At 38.3% G+C, this 26519-nt stretch overlaps 1 protein-coding gene across 1 annotated transcript; it reads right to left on the minus strand.

Annotated features, from left to right (window-relative positions):
• Positions 1-735: 735 nt before the first annotated feature.
• LOC118027986 (uncharacterized) lies at positions 736-25964 on the minus strand. The gene is made up of 9 exons (XM_035031498.2): positions 25918-25964; positions 25754-25800; positions 21069-21149; positions 20781-20933; positions 12383-12463; positions 12095-12247; positions 1608-2851; positions 1059-1168; positions 736-946 (listed from the first exon to the last, which is right to left on the minus strand). The coding sequence occupies exons 1-9, from the start codon at positions 25962-25964 to the stop codon at positions 736-738; spliced, it is 2127 nt and encodes a 708-aa protein (XP_034887389.2).
• Between the last annotated feature and the right edge of the window lie 555 nt (positions 25965-26519).

Genomic DNA, 26519 nt, shown 5'->3' on the forward strand with positions numbered 1-26519 from the left:
AATTGATTTTTAAGTCAATTTGGGCTTTAATTAGAAGAAATTAAAGTTCTGGGGCCAAATTATGATTTTTAGGAATTTATTAAGTCAAATCAGGGGCTTAATTGCATAAATATTGAAGTTTAAGGGCCAATTAGGGATTTAATTGAGAAAATCCGAAACCAGGGACCAATTTGGAAAATGTGCCTTAATTTACTGTTCACTTTCTTCCTCAAAACGCTGCCTGAGTGGCTGCTTTCCAGGCGAGTTTTCTGGCTCGTGTGGCCTCCAAATCCGACAAACCTTACACCAACATGTTCACATGCAACCCCTTTATCCCGGAGAATGGTCCGGTCGGGTCGAAAAAGTTAGAAACGGCTCCGTTGAGTGGCTCAAAGTGGCCACCTCGGGCAGTTCGCAGCCTTGAGCTGCCAAATTTGGCAGCTCGAGGTGCACACTTTGAGCGAACGGTTGAGATGCTTCCCAACTGAATCAAGGGTTGCACTTTTTCCATAACATAGACAAGATTTCCCTCTTCGACAGCCTATAAATAGAGTCGAATTTGATGATCTGAGGGGAGAAAAATTCGGGTCCAAAGTCAGCCAAAAACCAGCATTTTCGCCCAATTTCTGCAGATTTTTTCTTCTCCTCCCTCAGCTCCCACACAGAAGACCTTCCCTTTTTTGCTGAACACAAACTCACGGTTTTCTCTCCCAACCAAGAGGCAGCCGGCGCAACTCTCCCTCTCCACAACAGCCGTCACCGCTCCTCCCCCTTTCTCAGCCAAGACTTTCCCTCTGCACACAAGCTTCCCTTCTCCCTCAGCAGCCCCTGTTTGTACTCAAACCAGCAGCCCATGTACACCCACACCATCTTCCCCAAACCATGACCACCATATCCCCCGTAAGCACCAGCCCTCACTCCCCTTTTCTTACCGTGAGCCTGCCAGCCATAGCAGCAGTAACCATCTCTGCTCAGTAGAGACAGCGGCAGCTCACAAGAAAACAAAAAAAGAGAGCAAGAAACCAGAAGTCTATCCTCCTCAGCACCGTGTCTACAACACGTCCAGCACTGCAGCAAACCTGGCTCCACCGGGAACAGAGAGCAGGGATGTCTTTCGCGAGCAGTAACCAGTCGTCTCCCTCCATTTCGCCTCCAGCCGTTGTCTAGCAGGTAAGCCTTTTATTCCCAGCTTTTGCATGCATTTTTGCATTTTGTTACTGTTCAAGTGAAATTTAATTCACTTGAACAGTAACCGAGTAAGGCATGTGTATTTTTATTTGTAAAAATAGAAATCTAGCATTTAAAATACCCGGTTTTCGTCAAAAAAAAATGTTTACTAAAAAAAAAATGTTTTGTTTTCATGCATACGGCCAATACACTAACATGTTTTGAATGTTCTTTTTATATATAAAAAAAAAAATTATTGGAAGTTTTGAAAATGTGTTTTCGCATGGATTTCTTAAACACAAATCATTTTCTTGCATTTGTGGATTTTACAACCTGTTTGTAAAACTCCAAAGGGTATTGGCCAATATTCCAAAAACTATAAAAATCTTATTTTGGGAGGAGAAGTTGTGGTTATTGTTCACCGCTAATGTTTGGATGAAGAAATCCTTAAAAGGACGAACATCCAAAATATTAAGGATTTGAAGATTGGAAAGCATCTTAATATCTAAGGGAATGACACCTGAAAGATGGTTGTTGTTAAGGAGAAGCTCGTACAACAACTTCAAACCCCCTAAATCTTTTGGGATGGCTCCTTTTAAGTGATTTGATGACAGATCTATCAAGTGCAATTGAGTAGCCTTCCCAAGCTCTGGTGGTATCTCACCAGAAACATTATTGTTTGAGATTTTTAGGCTTGTCATGTTACAACAATCTCCCCATTTTGAAGAAAGCTCACCATAAAAATTATTGTAACTCAAATCAATATAATCCAGATGTGGATAGACACCGAAAACCTCAGAAATATTTCCTGTTAATTGATTCCAATCAAGTCTTACTCGGTATAAACGAGTACAGTTTTTCAAGCTTTTCGAGATTGAACCTGAGAAGTAGTTGTAGGCAGCGATAAAGTGTTCCAATACTCCTCCATGGCATAAATCTAGTGGCAAATGACCCGTGAATTCGTTGATACCCAAAGTCAAAAAATTCAAATGGGTGAGATTGTTCATCTCTGAGGGCAAAGGGCCGTGAAATTTGTTGTCAAGTAATTGCAAGATCTCAAGTGATTTAAGCTGTCCTATTTCTGAAGGAACACATCCAGTTAAATTATTATGATATAGATTAAGTGCAGTGAGCATTGTCAAGTTTCCAATAAAAGAAGGGATGATCCCAGTGAGATTATTTTCAGATAGGTCTAAAACAATAAGCATGGTCATGTTTCTAATAGAAAAAGGGATGGAACCAGAGAGTTGGTTTTTCACAAGGTAAAGGGAAGATAAATTTCTTAATTTTCCAATGGAATAAGGGATTCTACTGGTTAAAGTATTATTTGACAAGTCAAGTTCATTGAGAGACTCTAGCAACCCAATTTCTTGAGGAATGGAACCAGAGAGTTTATTACTCCAAAGATAGAGTTCGGATAGGCTTTTTAAGTTTCCAATAAAAGAAGGGATGGAACCAGTGAGATTATTTTGATATAGTGCTAAAACAGTGAGCATGGTCATGTTTCCAATAGAAAAAGGGATGGAACCAGAGAGTTTGTTACTCCAAAGATAGAGTTTGGATAGGCTTGTCAAGTTTCCAATAGAAAAAGGGATGGGACCAGAGAGTCGGTTGGTAGAAAGAGATAGAAAAGATAAGTTTCTTAATTTTCCAATTTCATGTGGAATGGTTCCAGAAAGAGAATTATCAGCAAGGTCAAGACAAAAAAGATAAGTTCAAATCATAAAGCGTACCTCTCAAACCAAAACTTTCAAGTGTCAAATTGGTGACGCTTCCAGAATTGTCACAGTTGATTCCAACCCAGTTAATGCAAGGGCTAATGCCGACCCAAGAAGAAAGGAGAGATTGGCTTTGGTTGTCAAGACTGGCTTTCCATTGGAGAAGAGCTTCAGCTTCTGTATTATTATTACCAAATGGTGAAGTTGGGGAGGAAGTGTGTTCAGCTAAAGCAAAGAAGGAAGAAGAGTTGAAGATGTGAAGGAGCAAAAACAGGATGTGGAGAAAGAAGGAGAAGAATGGTTTGTTTAGTAAGGACGCCGTCATGGTGTGTTTTTCAAGAGACATAGGATATGGTTTGCTATGATAGATTCGGCTCTTCCATGGAGAGGTATTATTTATAGGTAGGAAAACATGATTGGAATTGTTTTTGTTTAAAAAATAATTGATTATTACATCTCTTTCTCTAATTAAGTTGAAATTAACTAGGCTAGTGATAGTGCATAAATATAAATAAATAAATTTATTATTATTTTCAATCCCTCTGTAAAATGAATTAAATACTCACCCTGGCCTTAAGAAGATATCCTCTGTTTTCTCATTAAATTTTCCCTTTTACTATTTCATATAAAGAAATTAAATAAATTGAAAAAGACCATGAAATGGAGAAAAGGATCAAATTTTCCCTTTCTCATTGTAGAGACACATTAGAGAATTTTAGTCTTAAATAAATATATATAACGATTCAAAAGAATATTCTAATTTAAAAATTTAGAACATATCGCTCGTAAGGACTAAGTAATAAAGCTACTGAATAAGTGAATTGAATTGTTCAATAAAACTATGATTGCTCTCGTGCTTGACACGGCTTACTAATTTCTGATAAAATTCCATCTCAACTTTCTTTCCCCTTTCCATATCATAGTTTGCGACATTAACTGGAAAGTCCTACGTTCACATGCACACTGCCTCTAATGTGTATACTATGAATGGATAAAGGTCTCTACAATGTCAAGTCTTCTCACTTTTGTTTTTTCTCTAATATTCTGATTGTTTGCAGTAAAATAGTTTTTTTTAAAAAAAATAAATTCTGGAAAAGTAAATTTAAAAAAAATGAATTATTTTTTGATATTTGATAGTGTAATGGAAAATAAGTTGGAAAACACTTTTCAGTATCTGATTATGTCATGGAAAATGAGCTAGAAAATAACTTATTAATGTTTTTTTTTTTAAGTTTATTAAAATAATAAAAAACAAATTTTACAAATTAAAAAATTGAATGATAATGAAATTAAAAAAATATATAATTTCATAAATTATCTCAAATAAAATAAATAATAAATTATGATTGGAATTGTTTTTATTTAAAAAATCATTGATTATTACATCTCTTCTCTAATTAAGTTGAAATTAACTAGGCTAGTGATAGTACATAAAATTTAAATAAATAAATTTATTATTATTTTCAATCCCTCTGGAAAGTCCTACGTTCACATGCACACTGCCTCGTGTATACTACGAATTTGTATCATGAAACACGAGCAGCAGCAAGCATATACGCATCTCTGGTCTTCGTTGAGTTTGCTTTCACACTTGTGAAAGCTTTAGATGGTCAGGGTCAAGAATTATCTCAACTTTCTTTCCCCTTTCCATATCATAGTTTGCGACATTAACTGGAAAGTCCTACGTTCACATGCACACTGCCTCTAATGTGTATACTATGAATGGATAAAGGTCTCTACAATGTCAAGTCTTCTCACTTTTGACAAGCAGGCAGAAAAGTGAATAAAGGGTGATAAAAAGCAAAGAATTCTATGAAAGAAACTTTAATCTCGAAAGTTTTTTTCTAGCAATTTGATCACTTCAATGTATTCAATGGAAGATATTGTTATTGACGCGAGACACACTCGTGGGTGTATTGCTTTGTAATTTCCCCTAGAGTCTTCCCCCTTCCAGTTCTGGGTTTGTAACGGGAATGCCCGCATGTCATGCACTCGGTCATCTCAACATTTTCAAGGTAGTATAACATGCAAAAGTTAGGGCACATGTCAATTTTCTGGTATCCTAAACCGAGGGGTTTCATCATGGACTTCGCAACATAGAAGTTCTCTTTGAGCCTGTTCCCTTCAGGTAAAATGCTTCTTGCCCAATCAATAATTTTGTCATACCCGGCCTCACTCAACCCGTGATCTGACTTGATGGTGAACACCTGTGCCACGGCCGATAATTTACTGTGGTTTGTGCAGCCATCCCATAATGGTTCGTCAGAATCTTTCAACAAATCAAAAAACCTAGCTGCCTCTGCATTAGGTTCTTCTTCTATGATTGGACATTGATTGACATTATCTTGATTCATTCTCATTGCATCCATAACCATGTTTCTGTAAGGATTAGTGTTGTCATTTGCCGCTTCATGCACGTTGCTAGCACTAGAAGTTGACCCAACCACCGTTTCTCCCATTCTTCTATTACTAACAAATACCTCTCCATGTGCATACCAACATTCGTAATCCTCCACAAACCCTTTGTGTAGAAGATGCATCATTACAACATCTAGTGTATGTGAGAGTGAGAGACTCACCAAATTTCCATAATGGAGGGCCAGCTTCAACGAGGAGACTGAGAAGACTATGGATCAGTACCCCTAACAACCACGGAACAAGTCAAACAAAGTATTGCCAATAATTTTAGGGGTATAGCTAAATTAATTCTAGATTTGTTTTTTAGAAATTATTATTTTAAGTCTTACAAATCTTAGGATTACTGAATACTTACATGGTCGTTAATTTCAAGACCCGTAAAATTTGTTGAGATATACACAATCTAGTATGAACACTTACATTAACAATAATAAAAAATATATATATGGTCCTTCAATGAGGCTGGTCTAGTTCTTATCAATCCATTTTTCAGTAGTTCTGTCGGATCTTGTACAGACTTAGATTGTTGTTAAGAGTAATTGGACGAGGGAAAGCTGGAGTTGATGCGAATATCTACTACTAACCATACTTCAACAACGACTCCAATAGGACCTTCCCTTAACAAGGGAGACATTTTACGTTGCTAGTTATTGCTTGAAGTGCATGTTTTTTTTTAAAAAAGTATTTTTTATTTAAAAATATATTAAAATAAATGTTTTTTTTAATATTTTTTATTATTAACCATACTAAAACAATATTAATTTAATATTTTTTATATTAAATATATTTTAAAACATATTTAAACACAATTTTGATCAAAAAAACAAACAAACTAAAAATGACAACCCTTTATTAACAAAGATTCTTTCCAATAAAGAAAAAGTAATAGGCGGGGGAGAAAGCGGTTTGTGTTTTTAATTTATTTTTATTTTTATAGGCTTTTAGGTTTGGTAGCTAAGCCAGACCAAAGATATTTGGGTCTAGCGGCCTAGCAAAACCTAAGAGCATTGGGTTTGACGACCATACCTAATTAATTTTTTTATATAAAAAACAATCACATCCTAAATAATTTCTTTTTATAAAGTTTTTCTATTTTTTATATAAAAAATATATTTAAACTACCCTTCAAATATCTAAAACAGAAATGCTAATTAATTTTTTTTATAATTTTTTTATTTATTATAAAAAATATTTAAATTACACTTAAAGTATCCTAAATATTTTTTTTATATATTTTTTTATTTTTTATAAAAAAAATTTAAAACTATCCTTAAACTATCCTGATAATAAAAAAAATATGATCCTTCAATGAGCCTAGTTAAGTTCCTATTAATCTATTTTTCTGAAGTTCTGTCGGATCTTGTACAGACTTATATTAATGTTGTTTAGAGTAATTTGATGAGGGAAAGCTGGAGTTGATGCAAATATCCTATGACTTCAACAATGGCTAGTCTCCAAGCCATTGGTATGAGGGCTATGACTCCAATAGGACCTTCCCTTAACAAGGGAGAAATTTTACCTAGCTACTTCTTACTTTAAGTTCTTGTTTTTTTTTTAAATATAAAAATAAATATTTTTTTGAATATTGTTTATTTTTAATAAAACTAAAAAAATATTAATTTAATTATTTTTTATATTAAATATATTTTTAAAACATACCTAAACATAGTTTTGACCACAAAATCAAACAAACTAAAAATAACAACATTTTGTTAACAAAGATTCTCTCCAATAACAGTTTTTTTTTTTTTAATTTATTTTTATTTTTTATAAGCTATTAGGTTTGGCAGACAAGGCAGACCCAAGACACTTGGGTCAGGCGGCCAAGCATAACCCAAAAGCATTGGGTTTGGTGGCCATGTCTAATTAATTTTTTTATAATTTTATTTTTATAAAAAAAACATTTAAACTAATCCTAACCAAAATAATTTTATTTTTATAAAGTTTTTCTATTTTTTTATATAAAATAAAAAATAAAAAAATAAAATTAAACTACCCTTCAAGTATCTTAAATAGAAACGCTAATTAATTTTTTTATATTTTTTTTTATTTCTTATAAAAAATATTTAAATTACACTTGAAGTATCCTAAATAATTTTTTTTTATAAATGTTTTCTATTTTTTATAAAAAGAAATTTGAAAATTTATCAAAATATGGGTCAAATGTTTTATTTTAAATTGCATTTTTTATTTAGTTTTTTATCAAAACATGGGTCAAACATTGTAAGTTTTTATTTAATTTTCTATAAATGTTTTCTATATTTAAATTACACTTGATGTTCAGATTATCACCACATGTAAACTTTTAATTTTTAATTTTTAAAAATTTATCAAAATATGGATTAAAAAATTTGATAGCAACAAACTTAATTAATTCAGTTAAGAGTCACCTCACAGCTAGATGGTTGTTAGGTCAAGGATGGTCTCGTGAATAATATCCATCCAATATTTCTTCAAAAGTTAGAAAGAAAGCAGCTGCCACACTGAAATTACGAGTAAGAATCCACGAAGTTCCTACTGCACTTCCTCGAGGTTTAATTTTTATCATGAAACACGAGCAGCAGCAAGCGTATACGCATCTCTGGTCTTCGTTGAGTTTGCTTTCACACTTGTGAAAGCTTTAGATGGTCAGGCAGAAAAGTGAATAAAGGGTGACAAAAAGCAAAGAATTCCATGAAAGAAACTTTAATCTCGAACGCTTTTTCTAGCAATTTAATGGAAGATATTGTAATTGAGCGTGAGACACACTTGTGGGTGTATCGCTTTGTTATTTCCAGTTCATCAATAATTTCTTCTCCCTTCCCATATTTTCCACTGAAAAGACAACGGAAAAGTACTGTATGTGAGAGTGAGAGACTCGCCAAATTTCCGTAATGGAGGGCCTGAGAAGACTATGGATCGGTACCCGTACAAACCACGGAACAAGTGAAACAAAGTATGGTCAATAATTAACCATCTAAGTGGTGGTCTAGTGGTAAAAGCTTGGGACCAAGAGGTTTGCTCCCTCTATGGTCTCAGGTTCGAACCCTAGATTGCTCATATGATGGCCACTGAAGGCTTACATGGTCATTAACTTCAGGGCCCGTGGGATTAGTCGAGGTGCGCGTAATCTAGCCCGGACACCCACGTTAATCTAAAAAAAAAAAAAGTATGGTCAATAATTCTAAGGGGTCCTTCAATGAGCCAAGCCTGGTCAAGTCCTTTTCAATCCATTTTTCTGAAGCTCGGTCGGATCTTGTACAGACTTAGATTGTTGTTAAGAGTAATTTGACGAGGGAAAGCTGGAGTTGATACGAATATCGGGATTGTCTGCTGCAATGATAAAATTAAATTATTCTTAAAGTATTCTAAAATAATTAATTTGTTATCATACATATTTTCTTCCCTTTTTCATTTTTATATCTGATTTTCTAATTTATAGCACTCTAAAAGAATGACATAACTTGAACTATATTTATGTGTTATTGGTTTGCTTAGTTATATTATTATCATGTATGGACCCAATAAATTAATCACATTGTAACTTAGTCTCTTGCTGTATGTTTGTTTTTTTATTCATTGAGTTGTGTGTTGCGATGTCGTGGTCGCACAAATTAATTACCCTAGCTTAAAACACATAAGATAGTATAAAGCAAGCAAGGGGTTGATCCCACGAGGAAGATTTAGTTCAGATTTTTATGTTGTATGTTATGTAATTGGGGGGATTTGGTTTGTGATTATCTAAAATATAGAACAAATTAAACTAGCAAAAAAAATCAATTGAAATTGAAATATATCAAGAAAACAAACCTTGGTTGCAAGCACACATCCACCAACGGAAATTAGAACCGATCCTTGAAACGAAACTCCAGTTTATATTACGAATTTTATCTTTTCTTAATATTGGTTAATTAACGGATCCGCCGTATAACTAGCCCTAACCAACAAACAATCACAGTGTCCGCACTAATGATTTAATCCAATGGCAGCCTTAAGATCCAGATAAATTCATTAATCTTAACAACCAAGTTGTCAATTTGTGTTGCTATGATTGAATGCTCTCCCTAAGTTTAATAACATAGTTCCGCTACAATTATCAAGCTTAGTTGCTTCACAAGTTTATATACCACAACTCCGGTTTTGATATCAAACTTAGCAATAGATTGTTCACAATAATAACTTAGAGTCCGCTCTAGCAATCATCAACAACAATCATAGGAAATATGCATAGGAAAACAATCATACTCATTCATAACATAAACTGAAAATAAAAGGAAGAATAAATCCCACGGTTCTTGAAATCCGAAGGTTTGTTGTGTCCTTGCAACCAAGAAAACGAGCTTAGCCTTGCATATCTATTGAACAACTACTTCTAAAGATGAAAGAATACATAATTTCTGATTTGTAGAGAGGAGAGTTTGTGTTTCCTCACTTCTTGCTGCCACCTCCTTCTCCTCTCCCTCTATTTATACACAAATTGTAAGTAAGAAAATCAAAGTTCAAGCGTGAACATCAATAGATTGTGGTAGTGTGAAGGCGGTTGGCGGCTGGCGGCTGGCAGCTGGCAGCTGCTGCCTTGAGGTTGGTGGCTGCCTTCCTTGACCTTCTAGAATATTTACTAGATGAGCTAAATTGCTGGTCGGTTTGGATGCTTCTAGATGAAATTTGGATTCGTTTCTTCACGCAACCTGCTTGTTGGCAGAATTGAGCTGTCATCTTTGAAAACTCATATCTCCCTTATATGACATCGTTTTTGGTTGACATTTGGAGCGTTTATAGATATTTGAGTAAGGAATCCAAAAAAGTTGAGTTTGCATGAATTGGGCTTCTAAAGCTCCAGATATTGAATTTTGAATGAGCAAAGGTCAACATTGGCAGACTACGAGATTTGACTTTGAAGGATGTGATTTCCATGATCTTTCTCTTTTTATTTTTCTTGCATTACATTTTCAGAAAGGTATGGATGTTAGCTTTTTAATTCCATTGGAATCACTTCATTTTGACCTCTAGAACTCACGCTCTGCACAAAACATCGACTGAACGTCAAATCTGCCAATTACCTCCCATTTACTCCTTTTTGTATCTTTCATTCAAAAGTGCCTACAAAACATAAAACAAAGAATATCAAGGCATTTTATATAAATAACATAGGCAAAACACTAGTTAAATGTGGGTGAAACTATCGAATAATATGGTTACATCATTGTGAAAAACAAATCATTTTATCATTTCAATATTTATGTGTTATTGGTTTTTGTCTGCAATCTAAGCTGATATACCCAACACTCTTTCAAGTGGACTATGACATGTATATATAGAGGGATAGTAGATCTTGATGTAGGGCCAAACTTCAAAGAAGAAATTGAGAAGACTATATAGATCAGTACTGGAACAGAAAAATGAAGTTCCTATCAATCTACGGGTACAAATTATAATTTTTATTTTTATAAAAAAACATTTAAACTATTCTATCATACCCTTCAAGTATCTTAAAAAAAAATGATGTAGTAATATAGAGTGATAGTAGATCTTTAGGTCAGTTTTTTTTTTTTTAGTTCTAATAAATTTATTTCTTGACAGCACAGACATTGGAATGGGAGAATGCAAAACAGAGCTAGTTGTAATGAAGATTATTGCGATGTGTTTCTATACAAAACGGAAAAAGAAGAAATATTGACGATCCAGTTCTTTGACCAAAAGTAGACAAAGAAAGATGGTGCAAAGATTGAATGGGTAAATGAAGAAGAAGAGGACCTAGCTTTTCTTAGCTTTGTCCTGTTATTTTTGTTTAACCTACATAGCGAGTATACATAATGGCTAAATGAACTAGTTTACAACAAATTACTCGTTAAATTACTCTCTATAACTGACAGAGGGCTAAAAAATGGCATTCTTCATTTATACACCAATTAAAAAAATAAAAATCATAGACGACCATGTTAGACAATCTATGACGGACTGGGGAGACGCTCTCCCCTTTGGAGATGAAACAACAGCTGCCTGTGGAAGTGATGACATAGCCAGAAGATTGCTTACCTATTGGGTTTGTTGCCATTAATATGCAGCAACCATTAATGGACGGCACCGTCCATTGACAAATGCAGCAGCTGTAGCTAGAGCTCCACCAACCATGTGCATCCATCCCAAATGTCAATGGTTGGCAGTCATCATTGTTAAAGAAAAGCTGGAGTTGCTGTCGCACCCCAAAAAAAAAAATCAGGCGCGTGACATCGGCTGGCGATTTTTCATCGTTTGTTGTGTTTGCTTTGAATTCGTTCGTGGGAGTTGCCACCTAGTAATTTATTGAGGGCTACTAGGAAACCTGATGTACTGGTCTTGTCAGAGATCATGGGTAAGGGACTGGTTGTGGTTAGGGAAGGTTTTAGCACCCCTAACACACCCTACCTGAGGTAAGCTGCTTCGTGTTCTGATGTGATTTGAAAATTTAAAATATTAATTAAATTCTTAGGCTTGAATAAATCAGTTATTAAATCCCCGAATATATGTAGAAACTTGTCCTCATATTTTCATGGAAAATACAACTTGATTTTATTTGTCCTTGAGATATTTAACCATATTTAAATTAACAAATAATTCTTTTTGTCTTTTTTTGATTTTTAATTCAATAACATAAATAAATAAATAAAACAAACATACAAGCACACACAAACATTTTTTTTTTTTTTTTTTTTTTATTATCACTTTCTCTTTTTCTTTTCTTTTTTACATCACATTTATACAATAAAACAAATAACAAAAATTCAAAACAAATCAAATACAATAATATCTAAATGCACACAGCATCTAGAAATTACAAAAAGGAAAAAGGAAACCATCGGGAACGGTGCTGCACAGCCTTGGTGCCATCTGAATAGTGGCAGCGCGTGGGCTTCCTGCATCGCCGCCGCTGGCGGCGCGTGGGTTCACGCGCCGTCTCGGAAACTGGGCAAAACAGAGGTGCATGGAGTGGATTCCTCCCCGGTGACCTGCAAAGAAAAAATCAAAGCACAAAAAGCCAGTTGATTTTAGTTATTTTCTCATCACTGTTTCGGATCAGCTTCTCCTCTTTTTCTTCAAATCTGCCGAATCTGAAGCTGGGCTTTACACGCGCCGCCGATGACAGATCAGGCATGTGGATGGCAGGATCGGCAACTTCCCTCTTCCTCCTTCATTTCTACGCCGGCGGTGAAGATCACCGCCACCTGCAACAACAACAAAAAAAAACTCACAAACAGCAATCGGTTTTTATTTTTTTCTTTCCGTTACAGATCTGCTTCTCTTTGATCTGCAGAAGCAGATCGGTTCTTTTCCTTCTTCCGATCGATCTCGCCTCTGTTTTCGTTCCTCTGCTGGTTGCTGGATCTTCGGACGGCGGAGGGCTGGAGGCTGGAGCTGCTGCGGGGGGGGAGAAGATGGGAAGATCTGTGGTGTTGCTGATGGCGGTCGATGAACGAGAAAGCACTGGGTGGAGACGAGGGGGGCTGTGGCCGCTGGTCTGTGGTTGATTTCTTTAACCGCCGCTGCTAGAGACCGAACAGAGGCCGTGGGTTTCTGGCAAAGGGAGGGAACGCTCGACCTGGAGGCTGCTGGTGATTCCGGTGAGGGAAATGGAGAGTGAGACTTGACCGGCTGAAGGGAGATGAAGGAGCGGCGGAAAAAAAATGAGAAGAAGAAAAAAAATAAAAATAAATGGCTGTTGTGTGTTGCCGAATGGAGGGGAGCTGGATCTGTTGAGAGATGAGAGAGTGAGGTGGCCGGGGAGAAAATCAATTGGCTCCGACGGCTGGGAAAAATTAAAACCAGAGGGGGGGGGGCGGCTGCTCTTCAAAAAATAGATTAGGTTTAGGTTTTTTGTATTTTTTTGATGTTTCCAAAATTAACCCCTTGCAAAAATGAACCCCCCTTTGAATGTGTTGAGGAAACCAGTATTTATAGGCAAAATGTTGCTAGTTTTTTTCAACTTGGTCCCTCAACTTCTTTTCTTCTTTTTTTTTGTAAATTTTGATTTTTCTTATTTTTTTGTATTTTCTGAAAACGAGCAATATCAACGTCGACTCAAATGCGGAAAATCAATGGAAATGACGCGTGAAAAGTCGAACGTGTTCGAAAGACCCTTAAAAATTTAAATTCTTTTTTTAGACGACGTTGAAAATGCTAAAATGACGAAAATATATTAAAAAACATATTTTTTTGGATTTTCTTTGTTTTTCTCTATTTTTGGATTTTTTGAAAATATATCAAAAACATGGGTCAAAAATTGGGTAGCAACAGATGCCCCCTCTTTACAATGCTTACGAAGCAAAACTCCTTAAAATTTTGCATAGTAAGCTTTGTAAAGAAAACAAAAGGAAAATGATTTCATTATCTTGGGCGACCTGCCCACACACTCACACTGATCTGTTTTCACGGGCGACCTGCCCACACATACTCACTCTGGTCTATTTTCACGGGCGACCTGCCCACACATTGGGTTTACCTGAGATCCCATCTGGCGACCTCATTCAACTGGAACGAAAATATTGTGTAACTCGGTTAACCTGAAATCCCATCTGGCGATTCCCTTTGACCAAAGCTACATGAGATCCCATCTGGCGACCTCATTCAACTGGAACTAAACTGTGTAACTCGGTTAACCTGAAATCCCATCTGGCGATTCCCTTTAACCAAAGCTACATGAGATCCCATCTGGCAACCTCATTTAACCAAAACAAAAGAATGTGTAAAAAAATGGTCTCATTGTACGGGTGACTAACCCTAGAAAAAAGCTGGTCTCATTGTATGGGTGACGAACCCTGGTGCTGGTCTCATTGTACGGGTGACGAACCCTAGAAAAATGCTGGTCTCATTGTACGGGTGACGAACCCTAGAAAAATGTTGGTCTCATTGTACGGGTGACCGACCCAAGAAAAATGCTGGTCTCATTGTACGGGTGACCGACCCAAGACAAATGCTGGTCTCATTGTACGGGTGACCGACCCAAGACAAATGCTGGTCTCATTGTATGGGTGACCGACCCCAGAAAAATGATGGTCTCATTGTATGGGTGACGAACCCAAGAAAAAAATTATGGGTGGTGAACCCAAGAAAAAATGATGGTCTCATTGTATGGGTGACGAACCCTAGAAAAATGATGGTCTCATTGTATGGGTGACGAACCCAAGAAAAATGATGGTCTCATTGTATGGGTGACGAACCCAAATGGAAAAAATGTGAAGTGCGGTCTCATGGTAATGGGCGACCTACCCAAAAAAATGGAAAAAAATATGAAATGTGGTCTCATTGTAATGGGTGACCTACCCCGATGGAAAAAATATGATGAAGTGGTCTCGTTATGATGGGCGACCTACCCAAATAGAAAGAATGTGAAATGCGGTCTCATTGTAATGGGTGACCTACCCAGATGGAAAAAATGTGGAAAACTGCGGTCTCATTGTCATGGGTGACCTACCCGGATGGAAAAAATATGAAGAACGGTCTTATTATGATGGGCGACCTACCCAGATGGAAAAAATATGATATGACAAGTGTGAAAAATAGGACTTACCTGGCGAAGTCCTGAGGGGATGACAGAAGAAGGGCTGGAAAACTTGGTGCTTCCTGATAAGTCCCGATCGTAGGATTTGAAAACTCGGTGTTTCCTGACTGCAAGGGTTGAAAACTCGAGGCTTCCCAATTGCAAGGTTGATCTTTTCATTTCTTTGGGATTTTCCTAATGGTAAGGCTCATCCCATCTTCCCTTTTATTCCACGATCAAAACCGATTCTTTATTATCATCACCACAATGCTTCTTTCTTTTTCCACCATCTTGCTGGACCTCATTAAGGATTTTCCTGTAACAATTCAAAAATATGTGCAAATGTTGTATTTTTTTTTTTTTTAAGGTTAGATGACATGCATGCATCCTTACCTGATTTGAAGTATAGGTCCCCCCCTCTTTGATGCTCCATCTTCATAGGGTGCCTTTGTTTGCATTCCAAAGCTTTCTTTGTTCTTCCGACGCATTGGCTCATTCATGTGCTAGCCATCCACTCAGCTGTAAACGCAGTGCCCATCCTGGGCTGTCTTCGACAATTACTACTTGCATCGTTCATCAAGCTTGACCCTGTCCCCCAAGTGTGGTACTGCTTGATTCATCATGAAGGATTTTCTCTCCTGGCTTCTTCTGAGAATTATCCTCTGATTGATTGTGTGCATCATGCCAATACCCATCAAGATTGTTAATCAGTCATGATCTTGCCTCCAGTTGAAACAGTACTCTTCAAGTACATGTTATCATCAGCCTTCTTGGAAATCATCCAGTCGTCCAGACATGCCTCTCATAGCTTGCAGTACAAAGGCTCATGGTTGTATGCTCAGTGTTCTCCTCAATAGATTTTTTTTAACTCTTCTAATCAGATTGTGAAAAGAAATGTCTCAGCCTCATCAATGATGCTGCTTTTATCACTCATACTCATGCGGTGAAGTGCTCATCTGGCTTTAAAACAAATTGTCCCACAATCAGTCTTCGAGATGGGTGCCTTTCCGACATTCATTCAGTGCAGTTGTGTGATAACATCTGTCTATAACCATGTTTCAAAGGATGACAATATGAGATTGTCCTTTAAGTGCAGCATTGTTTCACAGTTAGTCTTGGTGATGTGCATCTTTTCACCATTCAATTGCATTCATTCATGTATCCTCAACGATTGCTAGCCATGCTTCAAAAGATGATGATATGAAAGTGTCCTTCAAGTACATCCTTGTTTCTCCATTGCTGACAGGGTTCCCTAGAGCATGGGCTATTTTGGAACGACATTGCCCCCAGTATCATCTGAATGTGCTCGTTCATTGATTATCTGTCTTTGAACATCATTGTCTTCAGTTCACTGATTCATCATTTAATCATCTTTCATTGCCTCATAGCTGATCTGAGCACTGCTTGTTTTTCCTTTTCAAGGTCTACTGTATTGCCCCCCAGCTGCTCAACTTTTCAAGTAGTGTCGAGGATTTCAATGTCATTTCTATTAACGATTTTGCATACTCAATCAATGTTCTTCTGTGTTTGATAATCTTCCTTGTTCTGGAATCAACTCTCATACTTCAAAGATCATGTCTATTCAAAGTCTAGTTTGTTCAAATGAAATCAGAGATGTCTTTTTGAAAATCTTTTGAAAATCAAGCTTTTTGATCAAAGACCCAACACATGTTATTCGAAATACACAGTCCTTTGATTGTCTTGTGTTTTGAAAACAGGAATTGACCCAATATAGGATTAAAAATGGCTTTTTCCATGGTTCTTTGTATCAATTTGAATCCTTGATATTGGGTATATCATTTGATAGTCTATGATGAGGTGACCTTTGCATGAATTTCAAAAAAACAAAAATGCTCAAGTCAAAACTCAGGCTTTATCAAGAAAGGTTGTTTCTTTTCTTAGCATTTATTTTATCAACATGCATAATAACCAGTAGTTTAATTCATGAAGCCACGACTCTTATGGAAAAACTCTTCAAGTTTTGAGATCGTCATTTATCGGTTCAGATTGCTTACTTGATCAACAAGGGCTTTTAAAAGCACGTAATGTAGGCTATGATTCATGGCTATAAAAGAAAGGAATTTCAAAGGCTCAAAAGGTGTTTGAGGGCTTCAAAAACCTAGGATCAACATCAATTATTCATCAACTCATTTTCTATTGTTATCTTTGTAGAGGGAATGACATAGAACCTTGTTAAACTCAAAGATCAGACTTCTATTAACATAAGTCATAATGCAAATCCACCTTTCATTGATGAATAACCAACCTTAATCATCTGATAGCTTTATAATGGATATCAAAAGTCATGTTTATAGCTTAGTCTTTTTCTTTTTGGTATTGACTTTTGTTGTGTCTTTCCTTGATTGAAATTTCTTTCGCTCTTCCTAGACTTGATAGGCATTCTCCTCCCTTTATCTTTAACTTGTCTTTAAGTGAAGGCAATTTCAACTTCCCTCTTTTTTATTCTCTTTTTTTTTTTTTTTATAACCTTCCTCAAAACTTTCTTATATGCTCCCAGTCTATGTGTCTTCTTCTAGCTCTCTCTCAATCATTAGACTTTTGTTCTAAGCCTTCCCCTTTATCCATTAATTACATCAATGTCTTCAAAATATCTCTCATTTGCCCCCAGTGTGGGGTGTGATCCTAGTCAGGGTTTTTTTGAAAGAAAAATATTTCACCAGGCTCAAAATGGGACTGCAAAGGATATAATTTTTAGAAAGTGAAGGGATATCAAAGATGGCCTTTTCTCATTTCAAGCAAGGTCGGTTAGAACCGATAAATTTTGACCTCATCCAGTGTAATGATTTGGACTTATAAGAGTCAATGATTAATGAGTCCATAACTATCAAATCCACTACATGTCATTATGCATACTGCTAAAACTTAGCTGTATGATGTGTGGTTCAGTTTCAGGAGGTATGAGTTGAAAATTGTTTAGTCACCTCATGTTGTTCTCAAGCATCGAGTCATTTCTGTAATCAAAACACTTTTAATCTTCCGGATTGATTAACCTTTATCGCATGTTGGAGTTTGATCAAAATATTTTGTCAGAATAAAATGTTAAACATCTGTTGATTTCAAAACAATAAAAAGACAAAAGCAAGGCATGTTTCGTTGAAGGATGAGATGTGATCCCAAAACAAAATGCATAATTCCAAAACAATATGATTGATTATTCATCACCTTTCTTGAATCAGCTTTTCTGGCAATATTTGCGTTTTGCCAAGCACTTTCGATCAACATGTCATTCTGAAAATGTTCGGGGGACAATATAGCCAATGACACCCTTCTTCACCGACTCCACTTGTCTCTTGCTCCCCAACTTTCAGACTCAATTCTTGCAATTCTTGAAACTGTTCACTTGAAATGGTTGAGGACCCCACCATGACATCACATCTCTTATCTGGATTATACCAACTAGAAATTGGTGGTTGCATGGGATTTGTCGGAGTCAAGCAAAATTCTGGAATCTGGCAGATGCTGGTCGACAAACTTAAACGGCAGAGGAATGTCCCATCTTGGCAAAGACATTTGAGCAATTGATGCTACCGTAAGACCTGGCTATACCCCATAATTGTTCACACCGTCGAAGTCATCTCTTGATTCACCTCTCATCATTGTTCTGGAATCCATGGCAGATCCTTCAATCTTTCCTCTTTTCATAGCTTGTTCAATTCTTCGGCAAATCCTCACAACATCATTTCAATCTTCCGATGTTGTTGTGGTTGGCTGCGGATTGTTAGAAAACTTTCCAACAGCTTGGTAATCTTGGCAGTGCATAGAAACTTGTAGTATCGCTACTACCGACGTGTGGAATCACACATTGCCTTTATTGGAAGAGCACCTGATGAATCTACAACTCCTTTGTCGCCTCTTCGATTTCTCACTGACAGTGCGGCAAACAAACACCTATAGAGGAAGTCCTGCTCTGTTTGAAGTTTCAGTATTCTCCATGTTTGTCAGTATAGGCATGTCTCTTCTCTCTACTTTTGTGTTTTAGTACTGATACTATTTGGAGGAAAATCATAGATGATCTGAAACTATTGTGTTCTTTCTTGGATTTCCCACTTGCGGATCCACAAACAGATTCCTGCCAAGAGAGCTCTGCTACGTTGAAGTTTGATGTCTGCTCATATTTTTCGGACCAGGTCTTGCTCTTCAACCTGCTACAGTTTTTTCGTGCTGAAACTGATGAGAGAAATATTTTTAGCATATGCAACTTATAAATCCCCTCTTGCATTCCCAATTTGCAGAGCCATAAATGGATTTTTGTAGAGAGAGCTCTGCCACGTAGAAGTTCAGTGTCTAATCATGGTTTTTCAGACCAACATCTTGTGCTGCTGAAATGGAATTGAGCTCATAATTGGGGTAGCTTCAAAGAAGACTAATGCACCATGTACAAGAGGCTAGTAGTCATTTGGTTCCATTAGATGATGTGGAGGCAATGAACACTTAAGAGTGCAACAAAGCAAGAACCAGAGTTGTCATTAGTTGATGACTGAAGGCATTGTTGCTGTTGTTCATGACTGAAAAGGAGAGGCAGCTTCAATTGAACGTGGACAAGCAGTGTTCCCACAGAAGACTGTGCATACATTCTCTTGCCATTTAAATACTCAACACTTGTTCAAGCAAATCTGAGTCTAGCTACTTCATCTTTGATGATCCCAACCTCAATCTGGTAATGAGCCTCTATCTGACATCTTTCTTTGCTCCCATCATCTTTCTTTAATCACGTGCAGCACAGCTTGTGCGGGGAACCTAACTTTCAACCCGGTACATGCATGATAAATGTATGAATATGTAATCTATATGATGAACTTGCCCTTCGAGGGGTGACAATATGATCGTAACTCTTGTATGATGGAACAAGAATCATGATTTTTGCCCAAACTCTCCAATGAAAATTTTCGGAGTGACGGCCAATGCTTCAAGAAGGGTTTGCTCGGATGCAAAACAAATATTTACGGAGCATACATCCTACAGGCAGGTTCTAATCTTTTTAAGTGAGACAAAAGGTAGGTTTACTATTTGGTCTCTAAAAAGGGTCTCTTGTTGTCCCAGTGATTGCCCTCGTAAAGGCAATATAGGGGCCCAATAGGTAATGGGTTGGCACGTGTCCAACTATTACCAGTCTAAGCACTCAACGAAGAGTTGGGGTTTACACAAACTTCAACCTTGACTCAAGTCATAAGGTAAGCTGCTAGTCCCCCACCTAACCTAAAGCTTGTGTGTGCTTTCAAAAATTAAAACTTGTGATGCATGAGAGAATTATATACAATGCATGGAAATAAATAAATATTGACAAAAAAGATAAAAATACAAAAACTTAAACACATCAAATACACCTTCCCCAGTGGAGTCGCCATTCTGTCGCACCCCAAAAAAAAAATCAGGCGCGTGACATCGGCTGGCGATTTTTCATCGTTTGTTGTGTTTGCTTTGAATTCGTTCGTGGGAGTCGCCACCTAGTAATTTATTGAGGGCTACTAGGAAACCTGATGTACTGGTCTTGTCAGAGATCATGGGTAAGGGACTGGTTGTGGTTAGGGAAGGTATTAGCACCCCTAACACACCCTACCTGAGGTAAGCTGCTTCGTGTTCTGATGTGATTTGAAAATTTAAAATATTAATTAAATTCTTAGGCTTGAATAAATCAGTTATTAAATCCCCGAATATATGTAGAAACTTGTCCTCATATTTTCATGGAAAATACAACTTGATTTTATTTGTCCTTGAGATATTTAACCATATTTAAATTAACAAATAATTCTTTTTGTCTTTTTTTGATTTTTAATTCAATAACATAAATAAATAAATAAAACAAACATACAAGCACACACAAACATTTCTTTTTTTTTTTGTTTTTATTATCACTTTCTCCTTTTCTTTTCTTTTTTACATCACATTTATACAATAAAACAAATAACAAAAATTCAAAACAAATCAAATACAATAATATCTAAATGCACACAGCATCTAGAAATTACAAAAAGGAAAAAGGAAACCATCGGGAACGGTGCTGCACAGCCTTGGTGCCATCTGAACAGTGGCGGCGCGTGGGCTTCCTGCACCGCCGCCGCTGGCGGCGCGTGGGTTCACGCGCCGTCTCGGAAACTGGGCAAAACAGAGGTGCATGGAGTGGATTCCTCCCCGGAGACCTGCAAAGAAAAAATCAAAGCACAAAAAGCCAGTTGATTTTAGTTATTTTCTCATCACTGTTTCGGATCAGCTTCTCCTCTTTTTCTTCAAATCTGCCGAATCTGAAGCTGGGCTTTACACGCGCCGCCGATGACAGATCAGGCATGTGGATGGCAGGATCGGCAACTTCCCTCTTCCTCCTTCATTTCTACGCCGGCGGTGAAGATCACCGCCACCTGCAACAACAACCAAAAAAAAACTCACAAAACAGCAATCGGTTTTTATTTTTTTTCTTTCCGTTACAGATCTGCTTCTCTTTGATCTGCAGAAGCAGATCGGTTCTTTTCCTTCTTCCGATCGATCTCGCCTCTGTTTTCGTTCCTTTGCTGGTTGCTGGATCTTCGGACGGCGGAGGGCTGGAGGCTGGAGCTGCTGCGGGGGGGGAGAAGATGGGAAGATCTGTGGTGTTGCTGATGGCGGTCGATGAAGGAGAAAGCACTGGGTGGAGACGAGGGGGGCTGTGGCCGCTGGTCTGTGGTTGATTTCTCTAACCGCCGCTGCTAGAGACCGAACGGAGGCCGTGGGTTTCTGGCAAAGGGAGGGAACGCTCGACCTGGAGGCTGCTGGTGATTCCGGTGAGGGAAATGGAGAGTGAGACTTGACCGGCTGAAGGGAGATGAAGGAGCGGCGGAAAAAAAATGAGAAGAAGAAAAAAAATAAAAATAAATGGCTGTTGTGTGTTGCCGAATGGAGGGGAGCTGGATCTGTTGAGAGATGAGAGAGTGAGGTGGCCGGGGGAGAAAATCAATTGGCTCCGGCGGCTGGGAAAAATTAAAACCAGAGGGGGGGGGGGGCGGCTGCTCTTCAAAAAATAGATTAGGTTTAGGTTTTTTGTATTTTTTTGATGTTTCCAAAATTAACCCCCTTGCAAAAATGAACCCCCCTTTGAATGTGTTGAGGAAACCAGTATTTATAGGCAAAATGTTGCTAGTTTTTTTCAACTTGGTCCCTCAACTTCTTTTCTTCTTTTTTTTTGTAAATTTTGATTTTTCTTATTTTTTTGTATTTTCTGAAAACGAGCAATATCAACGTCGACTCAAATGCGGAAAATCAATGGAAATGACGCGTGAAAAGTCGAACGCGTTCGAAAGACCCTTAAAAATTTAAATTCTTTTTTTAGACGACGTTGAAAATGCTAAAATGACGAAAATATATTAAAAAACATATATTTTTGGATTTTCTTTGTTTTTCTCTATTTTTGGATTTTTTGAAAATATATCAAAAACATGGGTCAAAAATTGGGTAGCAACAGTTGGCAGCCTCCATTGTTGACAAAAGAGCAAGAGAAGCTGCCATGGATGCTTATAAATAGAGGCATATGTTAAAGAGCAAAATGAGAGAGTTGAGAGAGAGATAGTATAGCCAAACATGTAAGAAATATAGGAGAGAGTGGGCTACCAAGGGCAGCCAGCAGTAGCTGCCATTGCAGCACTGAAAAGAGAGAAATAGAGTGAGGTTGAGAGTTGCTAAAGACAGAATAATTCCTCCTTCTCTATTGTTGTAAATCTTGTTCTCTCCCTATATAATCAAATGGCTTTTCCCGTGGATGTAGGCGGTTTGCCGAACCACATTAAATATTGTGTCAGTGTGCATAGTCTCCTACGAGCAAATATCAGTACATCACCAGTCGGAATTTTCCTACAATTGGTATCAGAGTTGATGGTTTAAAGTGGTGTTTGATTTTTGCTCAAAAATAAAAGTTGTCAAAATGGTGTTTTGGCCATACCACTGTGTAGAGGAGGAAGAGACGAAGCCACTGGTGAAAACGAAGTCAAAATTGGATGTCGTACATGGCCGCACGCGCCGTCATACTCCAGCAAGGAGTCTGCCCATGCGCGCAGACGTGCCCCATGCGTGCCACCCGTCTTCTTCACCTGGATGGGTTGACCCGACCCGAATACCAGTTGACCTGACCCATGTGACTGGCCCGGATAATGATGACGTCAGCAGGACGTAAATGTGACATGATCATGAACAATAGCATGCAAAGGATGACGTCAGCATGATGCAAGGATGATGTTAGCATACAAGTTAGCAGGCCATTGACTAGTCAACGAACACGTCAGCATAGTGGGACCCACTTTCCACATCATCAGCAATGAGCCGAGCCAAGCCGAGTTAAGTCGAGCCAAATTGGAGCCGAGTCGAGGGACAGGATCAAGTGTAGCTGATCCTATGTGCAACCGGATTTGAGATTGAATCTGAGCCGTTGATCAGGCCAGAATTGTTTTGATCAAATATTGGCCGTTTGAAATGCAATTTGGATGATTTCAGACTTGTTTCTAGCTAATTTGATCATTCCGGATGCAATGGTATGGTCCGATCGTTGAGATTGAGACCTAAAATGGCGATGGTGAATTATTAAAGGGAGATTGCCCGATCAGGAGGCATCTGAAGGTCATCATGGTGGTCGATGGAGATGATGAAGAAGAAGAAGGTGCACATGTTTGCCTAATTACATGTGCTGAACTGTTAAGTGGGGAAATTTAATGCCTTGAATGAAGGAAAAATTGGGACACTCTAGGCGCCCAATTATGTGGACGATTTGATGTGGAGAGTGAAACTTGACGAAGACCAATCTTGACGAATCTAAGCATTGGTAGTCTCACCAAATGTTGAGAAATTAGGTATAAAACCAGGATACCCCAGATCACTTGTAAAGGAAAGCCGCAACAAAGCTAGCAAATGGTTGTATATACAAAAAGGCAGTACGATGGATAAATATGTTCTAAGAAGTTCTGTCTAGGAGATTGGATTTTAAGCGGGAGTAGTGTGACCCCTCCAAATCTTTCCTGGGAACTTGCTTAGTTGAAGGATCATTCACACAGTACTATTTTTATATATGTAACAATTTGTAATGAAATTGTTGAAGACTAGCAAGATGACGACATAAAGGAATAATTGGGTTTCATATGATCAAGGATCTGATGGAGTGGTGATTTGTCCAAAGAAGTTAGATTCGGTGACTGTAATTTCTCGAGGGAAGGATTAATGAAGACCCTGATAATAGAAGAGAAATACATCAAGGGGATAAAGATTGCCACCCTATTTTGACTTGGATAAATGTTGTGACAGGATGAGCTGTTGTCAAACATAAAAGTAAAGAATAGAGAGAAATCTGGAGAATCAAAATTGCACGAGAGCACACGGAGATTGTGCAGGAGTACCCGTAGGATCCAACGAGGTACTGTAATGAGACAATAGGTGCAAGGAGAAGAAGAGTTCTCAGATGAAGCTTAGAGCAAAGACTGTGTAAAAAAGTTGTACAACAGGAAGTCTCTTGTGCTCTTAATAAAGGCAACAAGCGAGGACCTTTCCAATGCATGCAAGGATGGAAAGATGAGTTGTTGTAGAGACACCTAATTGAGGGGGTGCAAATGCCTGTGATAAAAGGCGACCGCCTATGATGAAAGGCGAAGACACCAAAGAGAGTTGGTGTGGGTGGAGCTGTCAAGTAGAAAGGCATATAAGCTCCAAACATAGAAATCGAGGTAGAGGATTGCGAGGAGTATACCACAACTTTTCTCTTTCTATGTAGTCAGTGGCAGTGATCTCTCCCAAGTCCACATGGTGGTAGAGAATCTTGGAGCCACTAGAGACATCCCCGATGAAGGAGGATGTGACCGTCTCATGACAACAGGCAGAGACACCTCAGATAAAAGGTGTGAGGACCATGATATGAGTCCATGTTCAGACCGTCTCATGATGACAGGCAGAGACACCTCAGACAGAAGGTGTGAGGACCATGATATGAGTCCATGTTCAAGACCGTCTCATGACAACAAGCGAAGACACCTCAAATAGAAGGTGTGAGGACCATGATATGAGTCCATGTTCAAGACCGTCTCATGATGACAGGTGAAGACACCTCAGACAGAAGTTGTGAGGACCATGATATGAGTCCATGTTCAGACCGTCTCATGACGACAGGCAGAGACACCTCAGATAGAAGGTGTGAGGACCATGATATGAGTTCATGATCAGACAGTCTCATGACGGCAGATGGAGACACCTCAGACAAAAGGTGTGAGGGCCATGATATGAGCCCAAGATCAAGACTGCCCCATGACAACTAGCAAAGACACCTCGGGAGCCGATGTGATGGCTAGATATAAGTGGACAAGTGTATAGCCAAATGAAGTGGTTATAATGAGTATGAAGACAAATGCAGGATTGACTTTCATGGATATTGCCCCCATGCTAAAGATCAATGAGCTAGAAGACATTTGCCTTAGACAATAAATGGGTGACTTGTGGAGCATTAAGACGCGACTGTTATGAAGAAGCAGAGGACATGCGCAGGTTCCTGGAACAAGTTTACTCTTGTCAAGGTGGTGAGCTCGGTACTGGCATTGTAATACTTTAATGGGATGTCCCCATGGTTAAAGGTGGATAGCTACCCGGACTCTTGAGACTAAGAGTGAGAGACTCATGGAGAAGTAAGGCGTGGTTCTTAAGGAGGAACAGAGGGCAGACACAACTCCTGGATGAGTAGACTCTTAGAAGAGTGGTGAGCTTGTGATCACATTAAAATACTCAGATAATGATTGTCGCACTTGGAAATATCTGTTTAAGGGGGTGTTGTAAGCCTTGGTGTGAGGCTTGAAAAATCATTCCGGACCGAGTATGGATGATACGCTCGAAGGGGAATGTTGTGTCCCAGAGATAAGCATGACCACTCTTCAGATGAGATGTGACAAACCATCTAGTTGAAGTGATCCTTTGGTGTAAGCAAGGGTGTGCTTTGGTGACTCTAGTGATTGAAAGGTTTGGCGAGTACCTGTAAACTTGGTCATAGACGCTCTCAGAATGGTAAGCTTGGAAGAGCTGCAAGATGCAAGCATGTGTTGAAAAAGCAAGCGGACAGTTGCCCCACATGAATGGCAAAGGGGGTGATTGCTGGGTTTGTGCCATTAATGTGCAGCAACCATTAATGGACGGCACCGTCCATTGACAAATGCAGCAGCTGTAGCTGGAGCTCCACCAACCATGTGCATCCATCCCAAATGTCAATGGTTGGCAGCCATCATTGTTGAAGAAAAGCTGGAGTTAGCAGCCTCCATTGTTGACAAAAGAGCAAGAGAAGCTGTCATGGATGCTTATAAATAGAGGCATATGTTAAAGAGCAAAATGAGAGAGTTGAGAGAGAGATAGTATAGCCAAACATGTGAGAAATATAGGAGAGAGTGGGCTACCAAGGGCAGCCAGCAGTAGCTGCCATTGCAGCACTGAAAAGACAGAAATAGAGTGAGGTTGAGAGTTGCTAAAGACGGAATAATTCCTCCTTCTCTATTGTTGTAAATCTTGTTCTCTCCCTATATAATCAAATGGCTTCTCCCGTGGATGTAGGCGGTTTGCCGAACCACGTTAAATATTGTGTCAGTGTGCATAGCCTCCTACGAGCAAATATCAGTACATCACCGATCGGAATTTCCCTACATTACCTGCAATTCCATTCTGAGGTTTGGTGTTCAAGGAAAAGAATGATTATCACACGAAAATTCCTGGTGTATTTTCCTTCAGTCTCCTCTCAGCTGCTAGAGCAG

The sequence above is a fragment of the Populus alba genome, chromosome 19 (assembly GCF_005239225.2).
Source record: "Populus alba chromosome 19, ASM523922v2, whole genome shotgun sequence".
In the NCBI taxonomy this organism is placed as follows: Eukaryota; Viridiplantae; Streptophyta; class Magnoliopsida; order Malpighiales; family Salicaceae; genus Populus; species Populus alba.